The sequence below is a fragment of the Diceros bicornis genome, chromosome 15 (genome assembly GCF_020826845.1).
Source record: "Diceros bicornis minor isolate mBicDic1 chromosome 15, mDicBic1.mat.cur, whole genome shotgun sequence".
Classification (NCBI taxonomy): Eukaryota; Metazoa; Chordata; class Mammalia; order Perissodactyla; family Rhinocerotidae; genus Diceros; species Diceros bicornis.
In genome coordinates, this window is record NC_080754.1 from 66,450,401 (window position 1) to 66,461,056 (window position 10,656).

Below are 10,656 nucleotides of genomic sequence, written 5' to 3' on the forward strand. Positions count from 1 at the left end.
TATTATGGATAATGCTGTTATGAACATTCATGTACAAGTTTTTGTGCAGACACTTGTTTTCAATTCTCTTGGGTTTATACCTAGGAGTGGAATTGCTGAATCACATGTTAACTGTTTAACTTTTTGAGGAACTGCCAAATTGCATTCCAAAGGGCTTCACCATTTTACACTCCTATCAGCCACTATCAGGGTTCCACTTTCTCCACATCCTCACCAACACCTGTTATTCTCTTTTTGTTTACAGCCATCCTAGGTGTGAAGTGGTATCTCATTACAGTTTTGATCTGTATTTCCCTAATAACTAATAACGCTGTTCATATTTTTCATTTGTTTATTGGTTCTAGTAAGCTTTTTCATCATTTAAAGATAATACTGTTATTGTTTTAAAGCTGGAGAATAAAAGGGAATTAGGAAAAATTATTCAAGATATTAGGAGAAAAAATGTGAACACTCTGATATGTTTGAGAAAACAGCTGATCAACAACAAACTCAATTCTACAGACATACTTGTAATACAATGAACATCTCCACATAATATTCAAAGGCAAAATAAGGAATCATTCGACATCTGTATTGGATGGTGGTGCTTTATAATTTTGTCTTCAATAGGCTTTTTCTTCCTTTCTTCTTACTCTACAGACCCTTCATTCTTGTGGCAGATCTGTGGTTTAAGTGGAGGTACCAAGAACCCCAATTACAACCTGCAAGTGAGTGCATGTGCACACGTGTGTGCGCACACACACACAGCCGGACATGTGGCATGTGACCTTGTGCTGGCCAATCACAGAACCATATTCCTCTGCCCACAGTAATGAATTCAGGTATAAGCATGCAATCAAATCTTTCTTTTTTTTTTAATAATTTTATTTATTTATTTTTTTCCCCCAAAGCCCCAGTAGATAGTTGTATGTCATAGTTGCACATCCTTCTAGTTGCTGTATGTGGGACACGCCCTCAGCATGGCCGGAGAAGGGTGCCTCGGTGCGCGCCCAGGATCTGAACATGGGCCGCCAGCAGCGGAGCACGCGCACTTAACCGCTAAGCCACGGGGCCGACACACATGCAATCAAATCTTGATCAGAGTCGTCCCTCGACTTTCACTAGAATTCTTATCACAATTAACGGCAGCTGTGGCCCTAGACTTAGTGGGTTATGAGAGCCAGACTGCCCTATTATGCTTAAACTAATTTGAGCTGGGTTTCTGTTCCCTAAAACATAACTATGAAATATAAAAATCAACTCTTTCAGATCTGACTCTTAAAGCTGTCAGATCTAACTTTCAATATCAACGTTATGGAAAAAGAGTTTATAACATCCTTAAAGCCACTATTCTAAAGAGAGCCAGAAAATACTGGGTTTCACAGTTACTAAAGAACTGACTAATGTAATAATTATTTGAAAATCTTAAAACTATATTTTGCTTGTTTTTCGGGACCAACAACAGCTGTAAGTGGTTAAAGAAGACCAGGGTGAATAGGCAGGATGGGTGGCAAACAGGATAGATTCATTTAATACAATCAAGCAGAGACTACTTTCAAGATACAACTACTACAATGGAATAAATTTATGTAACACCTACTTTAAGGAACCACAAAGACATAGTATAAAAACTAAAACAAGACTTAAAGTTTTCATTAAAGAACAGGAATCTGAGATAGAATATGATTTACTTTTTAATATTAAAAAATGTCTACCATCAAATTATGAAACACATTACCTTAGGATTCTGACTTTTGTTAATAAAAATTTAATAAAATTCCAGGTTGCCAAAATACATTATGGAAAATTTAGGGTAAAAGCGACAACTAATCAAATTTTGTTTTCACAGTAAATAAACAGTAATAGAAAAAGGTTTAGCATTTTAAATAACCAAGCTCATCTTGCATTACCAGCAAATGTCTATGACCTTAAATCATTTCTCATTATGGGTACTACACAGTGTGAATTAGAACTATTTTCTGGTGAAATTTACAGTCTTGTGGGAATACAGTCACAAAACATACAAAAAGTATTTACTAACCTACTTACAACACAGGATTAGAGAAATGAAGTCAGAAACTAGTAATTTTGTGACAATTTGGTTGAAGCATGCAGGAGAAAGCAGGCTTTCACTTGAGTGCTAATGAACGGAGAAGGAAGCCTTCCTCAGTTCATGTTATGTGATTTGAATTACGGTGCACAGTGGTACAAAGGAATTGCAAACAAAATGTTGTTCTGACAGGGAACGCTGGGAGGTTATTTTGATGTAATGCATGATTAAGTAAGTTGGTAGAAATAAAAAAGAGCCTCCATTCACTCTGTATATACTACATGCCAGGCGTTGTTAAGCATTTAAATGATTTAGAGAGATTAAGTTAACTTCCACAACTATTAAGAGAAACCGGGATTCAAATCTAAATGTACGAGACTCCATGGTCCACGTTCTTTAACTGTGATACTATGAAGCCTTTTAAGAGCCTTTATTAATTAAAAGTAACAGTCACCTGTAACAGAAACAACAGTAATAAACAAAGACAGTGGTCTCAAAGTGTGGTCAATGGGTTCCTGTGGGGCTACTGAGACCTTTTCAGAGGGTCCACAAGCTCAAAACTATTTTCATAATATTACTACTAATACTTTTTTATTGTGTTAACATTCGCACTGCAGTGCAATGCAGTGGATAAAACTGCTGGTGCTTCAGCAATGTCATCAGGCTGTATTAGTAGTCATTGTATTTCAGTCAAAAAAAATAGCCGGCTCACTTAAGAATGTCCTTGATGAAATAGTAAAAAATTATTACTTTTATTAAAAACTGGCCTTTTCTGAGCCAGCCCTGATGGCCTAGCGGTTAAAGTTTGGGGTGCTCTGCTTCGGCAGCCTGGGTTCGGTTCCCAGGCACGGAACCACACCACTTGTCTGTCAGTAGCCATGCTGTGGCAGTGGCTCACATAGAAGAACTAGAAGGACTTAACGACTAATATACAACTATGTACTGAGGATTTGGGGAGAACAAGAAAAAGGGGAAGACTGGCAACAGATGTTAGCTCAGGGTGAATCTTTCACAGCAAAAAACAAAACAAAACACTAACCTGGCCTTTTCTTTCTAAAATTTTGTGATAAAATGGGGATTACACATAAACCACTTCTGCAGCATACCTACTTCTGCAGTAGTATAACTGTCTCAAGGAAAAAGTATTTGTGTGACTGTCTGAGTTGTGAATTGAACTAGCCACTTTTTTCATGAAACATCATTTTTACTTGAAAGAACGACTGACAGACAAATTATGGTTATTCAGACAGTGTCTGGCAGATGTTTTCACAAAACCGAGCAAAGTGAGCTTATAGCTTCAAGGAAAACAAGTTACAATATTTGTTGCTAATGAAAAAATTTGAGCTTTCAAGTGAAAACAAGAATTTTGGAAAACTCATATCCACCACTACGAGCTTGATAGATTCCCAATATTTAAGATTTTTCTGATGAACTATGTGGTGACAATAATAACTGTGAATTTTCATTGTATAATAAAATGTGTCAGCATTTGGAAGATCTGCATAATTCAATGAATTAATATTTTCCAAATGACCAATACATGATGTTACAAAATCAGGCATGGGTAAAAGATACATTCCAAGTACAGGACAGACCAATTTTTTTTTTTTTTTTTTTGAGGAATATTAGCCCTGAGCTAACATCTGTTGCCAATCCTCCGCCTTTCTGCTGAGGAAGATTGGCTCTGGGCTAACATCTGTGCCCATCTTCCTCCACTTTACATGGGAGGCCACCACAGCATGGCTTGATAAGCAGTGTGTAGGTCCGTGCCCACGATCCGAACCTGTGAACCCTGGGCTGCCGAAGCGAAGCATGCAAACCCAACTGCTATGCCACCAGGTCGGCCCCTGACCAATGGTTTTTAACATAATGCAGTAAAAAAAAGTTCACTGATGTGGCTTCAGATTCCACATTGCCAACTACAGTTTATCAAACTACTATTTGTGGAATTATGGTACAGTATCAAAGAATAATTTCTGTAATTATCTGAAAAAACATTCCTCCCTTTTTCAACTGCCTATCTGTGTGAAGCTGGATATTCTTCATATACTTCAACTAAAATAGTATATCACAAAAGATAGAATTCAGAAATAGATATGTGAATCCAGCTATCTCTTCTTGAGCCAAATACTAAAGAGACCTGAAAAAAAGGTTAAACATGGCCATTCTTTGCATCAAACTTTTTGGGTTTTGGAAAATAAGTTATTTTTCATTAGAAATTTGTTCATATAAAATAGCTTTATTAATGTTACTTTATATGAGTTAATATTTTTAAAAATTCTGTTTTAATTTTTAAAATGGTAAATATTCATAGAAATTCACAAACAAAGCTCTTTGAGTGTCCTTAATTTTTTTTTTTGGAAAGGGAGATTAGCCCTGAGCTAACATCTATTGCCAAATCTCCTCTTTTTTGCTGAGGAAGATTGGCCCTGGACTAACATCCATGCTCATCTTCCTCTACTTTATATGTGGGATGCCTGCCGCAGCATGGCTTGATAAGCGGTGCATCGGTCCGCACCCGGGATCCAAACCTGCAAACCCTGGGCCGCCAAAGCGGAGCACAGGAACATAACTGCTACACCTCTGTGCCAGCCCTGAGGGTCCTTAATTTCTAACAGTGTAAACAGGTCTTGAGTCCCAAAGCTCTGAAAACTTCTGAACTAAGGCCATTACAAGCATGTATATATCGTCTTTATTCAGTAGGTGCCAATAGAAAGATTGTTCTCATATTAACTTGTGAAAAAGGGAGTTTCCCTCAGCCCTGTCTTTTACTAAATCTAAATGAAAAGCATAGTAAATGGACTGTGTTCTCTCGAATTTAAAGTCCACAAATGATACACGATTTCCAAAAATCTCTCTGGGAAAAAAAGGAAACACTTAACAATACCTATTATAACCCCAAGGACTTATGGTAGGTACTTTCACATACAATCTTTTAATCAACTTTGAGATCCGTATTAAGGCTGAGAGAAGTTAAAGAGAAGCAATATGGTATAGGATAAACAGCACAGACCTGACGTTGACACACCTGAGTTAAAATCATTCCATTGAACACTATGCTAAGTCACTTAACTCGAGAGGTTTTTCTTCTATAAAATGAATAAAACTCCTACTTATAAGATTAGGAGAAATGAGAATACAATTAAAAGCATATACAGTAGGTGCTCAAAAAGTTAGTTCCCTTCAATCATACTTCTCCTCTGTTCCAAAACTAACCCAGTGAGTACCAAAATTATCATTCAATGTTAGATTTGACGACAAGCTCCTGTTTCATCATTACAGGCCTCAAGTAGATGAATGCTGCTCCAGAAAACATTTAAAAATATTTTAAGGACCCACAACCACTACCAGGCATTAGGGATCAATGCTTAAAAACTACCTACACATTTTTTCTTAAGTAGTTTCATTCTTTTAAAGCTAAATCACTCCTACAACTCTTTCCAATCTTGTATATTCATTTGACATATTAGTGACTATAAAAAACAAAGACATTTGGATATCTCTAAGAAAATCATCAATGAAGCAATTCTGAAACTGGTTGCCCTGTAAACCAGGAAAGCTGGTAGGAAGCACAAAAAATTACTTAATTCCCAACTATATTTCTGTCAGATATTTCATATTGCCACACACTTGGACTATTACATGAAAAATTAGACAGCAGTTATTTTAAGCATAGTAAATACGTTCCAAGATTTGCGATGAGAGAGGTCAGTCTCTAAAAGTTAACAAGACTTAATACCTTAACAATGCTTTTTCACTCTGTACAGTTGAACAAATCACCAAGCTCATTTCTAAACAACAATAAAACAGCTGATCAATTTGTTAAACTCTTGCCAACAAAGCAACTATTTTTTTTTTTTAAGTTCAAGCTGACTTCATATTGTATCTTGTGTGGACAATCACAAGTTTCCAATTATGTAGTATTTTAATGTTCTTTTATTTTTAGGGTAAGGTTTTTTCTTAAAAGCTAGGTTTTTGTAAGACAATTATTTTTCTAACATAACTTATACTCTATTTTAACCTGGACACTCTCAAGAACTTCTATAAAAATCAAACAGGTTATAAAGTCTACAAGAGATTCCCCCTCTACTTTTAAAACATAAACATAATGATCTTAATTTGCTTTATTCCGACAAATTTTTTATTGAAGTTTTGTCCCTACCCATTTCCTGTGTTGCACTGTGCATACATTCTCTATGGTTACTATTCTCAAACTAATAATAACGATTCTCTAACACAGTGCATGAGAGAAGCCAAGCCTTGACTATCATCTGACAGTTCCTGTAAATTATTTTAAATGGTTACTGACATATGCCTTCTTTGATGCTTCTGTCTTTCAAGAAGTAGGCATGAGCACATTTTGGAGGACCCAGAATGGTAGACTGAAAGACAGGAATGAACATCAGATTGAAAGCTATGAATTAGTTTCAACTCTAACACTTAGAAATTATGATTTTAGAAGAGTCACTAATTCCCTATGCCCAAAAGCCCTTCAATGAACAATCAGACATCTCTACATTAAAAACTTTCCCCATTAATTGTAACTTAAGATATATATTCGCACAGAAGAAAAAAACAGAGCCAATTACAAATAAGGGAGTAAGAATCAGGGGCTAGCCCAGTGGCGTAGTGGTTAAGTATGTGTGCTCTGCTTTGGCGGTCCGGGATTCACAGGTTCGGATCCCGGGTGCGCACCTAGGCATTGCTTGTAAGGCCATGCTGTGGTGGCATCCCATATAAAGTAGAGGAAGATGGCACGGATGTTAGCCCAGGGTCAACTCTTCCTCAGCAAAAAAGAAGAGGATTGACATTGGATGTTAGCTCAGGGCTGATCTTCCTCACACACACACACAAAAAGAATCAATTACACTGAATCCTATTAAATCCCCTCCTGCCCCCCAAACAGAAAAACTGAAGGTGATAAAATGCTCAGAGAATTGCCAGGCATCTTCCTAACATTAACCTATCAATCTTCACAACACTCATGAAGCAGATGTCAAGTACCTCCAGTTTTACAGACTGAAAGAACCGTAAGACTGACTAATTCTTCCAAGGTCACACACAGATCAGATTAAACTAAACTCTAGGACTTTGTACTCTTCATAATTTCAAATCAAACAATGTCAGATCAAACTGAAAAATGCTATAATTACCTCACTCTGTATGCTATCCTCTGTATCTGTGTGGTCCATTTAGGTAGCCACTAGCCACATGTAGCTATAAGGCACCTGAAATGTAGGTAGTCCAAATTGAGATGTGCTGTAAGTGCAAAATACAAACCAGATTTTGAAGACTCAGTATGAAAAGAATATAAAATATCTCATTTTTTTACATTGATTACATATTGCAACAGTATTTTGGATATATTGGATTAAATAAAATTTATTGGACAGCACTGGTCCATACTTCTTTCCAAAGACCTCCCAATGAAACAGCTGTTATCATAAAACCTAAATCAAAAAGCAGTATTTTCTCAGGATTTGTTGTTGCACAACATAGAAACCATATTTGGGGGTGGAGGAGATGAGCATAGTTAAGTGTTTTGACGGACACAGGCATATATGTAATTAATAAATAGACAAAATAGGCCATTCTGGTGTTCTCTAAGGATAATAAAAGATGTTTCCATCTCATCACAAGCATATGTGACTTTGAGTAAGTCACAAGTGAGGACAAAGTATGACTTTCCATTAGAGTCATATGTCATTTCCTTAGGTGGAAAAGTGAAAAGATTCCTATTCCTAATGTACACACAGGGTTATCAAAGTCACCAGAGGATGCCCAGAAGGCACCTTTAACTTCTCCAAAAAATCTGCCTAATGTGTATTTATAGCTATTTTTAAAAATCACATATCATAATATTATTCTAATATAGAGTCAGCACTTAATCTTATTTTGACTAAAGTAATAAACAAGAGGTATACAGCAAGTGGAAACATCAATTTAAAAAACAAAAGGATCACTTGAGAAAACAGTTTGGCAATCCCAATAAAGGCTACACATAAAGTTACTATATGACCCAGAAATTCTACTCCTAAGTATATAACCAAAGAGAAATGAAAACATAGGTCCACACAAAAATGTGTATATGGATGTTCATAGCAGTATTATGCATAATAGCTAAAAGGAAGAAACAATGCAAATGTCTATCAACTGATAAATGGATAAACAAAACGTGGTATATCCACGCACTGGAATATTATTCAGCCATAAAAAGGAACGAAGCACTGACACACTGACACATTCTTGTTACAACATGTGCAAACCTTGAAAACATTATGCTACCTGAAAGAAGCCAGCCACAAAAGATCACATATTGTATAACACATTTACATTAAATATCCAGAATAGGCAAATCTAAAAAGACACAGTACTTGGGAAATGAAGAGTGACTGCTAATGAGTTTGGGTTTCTTTCTGGGGTGATGAAAACGTTCCAAGATTGATTGTGGTGATGGTTGCACAACCATGTGAAAACACCAAAAGCCCACTTTAAATGGGTGAATGGTATGGTATGTGAATTACATCTCAATGAAACTGTTAGAAAAACTGCAGCCAGAAATGTAGGGGGAAAAAAGGAGTAGAAGGATTCATCAAGCACCTAACTGATATTTTTCGGGATTTTGTAACTTTGCAGTATTTAAAGTTTTGTAATTTGTGATTTTTTTTCTCATTCTAAATATTCATATTAGTCAAAAATTTTTTCATTACATCACTACACAACTCGGTAAACTTACTAAAAATCATAAATTGTACATTTAAATGGTGGTTTCTATGGCATGTAAATTATCTCAACATAGATGTTAAAATTTTTTCATTAAAATAAAGGGATCACAAGATTCATGTCTCACGTTAACCTTAAAACAATCAGAACTAACAGCCACAGCCCCAGACAATAGTCCCTCAAACTATGAAACCACTAAGACAGCACAAACTACCCTAGAGACTGAATGGCTTTGTGTAAAGGCCCCCAAGCAGTTACTACCTCAGTCAAGCAATGGTCAAAGTCCAGAAACAGGTGATGGGAATTTGAAGATCTCAGTACAAAAAAGTACAAAGGGACAACATAAAAAATACTACTTGACCGCTTTCTCCTAAAAGCTAAACTCTTGATTCAGATACAGAACGGAAGTATTAAAAAAAGGAAACAAACAAAAATCCTATTTATCTAGACTCTTAAAGCTGAAGGGAAGAAGTCTTCTACCAGAAATCTGTGATTTGTGTGTATGTGCGTATTTGACCCTCACATCTTATGTAGCCGGAGAACCTCGAGAGCAGCTCTATCTAAGATAATGAAGATTTTCTTCACTCTCTTAAAATAATAAAACGTGAGGGTGCCATTCCAGAGCCCACCCCATCCCCCACTACCACCACTAGCAGGTGGAGGGCAACAATACTGTAGATTAGCGGATGACAGCTTTCTATAACCCTCTGGACTTTATACGTAAGAACGCAGCTGGAGGCTCTCAGGAGGCGGTAGAAAGATTTCTGAACAAGCTGAAATAAGGGCTATCCTTTGCCTGGAAGAGGGCACACTGTGAGCCACGTCTTGAGTCAGCTACATCCGAATAAAACACAGGCTGCTGGAAGGCATGTCAGCATCCCCAGGAGGGGCATTTCTCCACGGAGAAGCGGACTGCCGTAGCTCGGATACCGGGGGAGACAGGAGTAAAGCGGGGGTCGGGAAGACCCGCCGACATGTCTGTCAGCGCACACGCCCCGGGCCGCGCCGAGGAAGTTCCGAGCCCCCTCGGGGGCCGCAGGCTCGCTCCCCGCCGCCCTCCCGCCCCCTGCCGCGGCGCCGGCGCCCGAGCGAGCGCCGGAACCCCGCGCCGGGGGAGCCCTCCCGGCCCGGACGCGCCGGCTCCGGCTCCGGCGCCGCGGGCAGGCCTAGGCCGCAGCCCAGCGCCGCTCCCGGCGGAGGCCGCCCAGGCCGGCACCAACTTCCCGGCGCGGCCGCAAAGGCGTCACGGCGGGCGGCCCGGCGCCATGCCCGGCCCGGCTCCGCCCGCCCCCCGCACTCGAGGCCGCCGAGCGCCCGCGCCCCGCCCTCCGGCGCCCCGACCGTACCTCCAAGTCGCGGCCTTTGTTCTTGAAATTCTTGAGCCGCTGGTTGTCCAGTTTCTCGTTGTCCGCCATGGCCGGGCCGGAGACTCCCTCCCCGCCCGGGCCCCGCGGGATCCGCCCCAACCACCACGCCGCGCCGACACTCCCGGGAGCCGGGCCGCCAGCCGCGGCCTTCCTCCTCTCCCTGCCTCGCGCGGCCTCCTGCTCCTCTCCCCGCCCGCCCCCCGCCCTATCCGGCGCGACCGCGCTCGGGCTGAGACAACTGCGGGGCCGGGCGGCAACGGCGGCGGAATGCGCTGCCGGCTGAGAGGGGGAGGCAGCCTCGGTCTGAGGGCCCGGCGCCGCGACCACGCCCATCCCGCCAACCCCGCTCGCTGATTGGCTACCCAGGCTCCGGCGCGCTCGACCAATCAGAAAGGACGATGGAGAGCGGGGGCGAAGAGAGCAAAAGGAAAGGGGAAGCGAGCTGCGCTGGGAGGAAGGGGCCGGCGGCCGGGAAGTCTGGGAGGGGTGGGGCCCCGTGCCGCCGGAGCGCGGGGGAGGAAGCGAAGGAGACTGAGA

The 10,656-nt window shown here is 40.4% G+C and overlaps 1 protein-coding gene across 2 annotated transcripts in view; it reads right to left on the bottom strand.

Annotated features, from left to right (window-relative positions):
• Positions 1-10,399, bottom strand: part of KPNA4 (karyopherin subunit alpha 4) — a 58,439-nt gene extending 48,040 nt beyond the window's left edge. The window contains exons 1-2 of one of the 2 annotated variants that reach the window (XM_058556485.1): positions 10,099-10,146; positions 7,183-7,288 (exon numbers count right to left, since the gene is read on the bottom strand). In XM_058556485.1, coding sequence (XP_058412468.1) covers positions 7,183-7,221 — 39 coding nt within the window. In that variant the 5' untranslated portion in view covers positions 7,222-7,288; positions 10,099-10,146. Of the gene's footprint in view, positions 1-7,182; positions 7,289-10,098 lie in introns of both variants that reach the window. The other variant, XM_058556484.1, reaches the window with a different exon arrangement.
• Between the last annotated feature and the right edge of the window lie 257 nt (positions 10,400-10,656).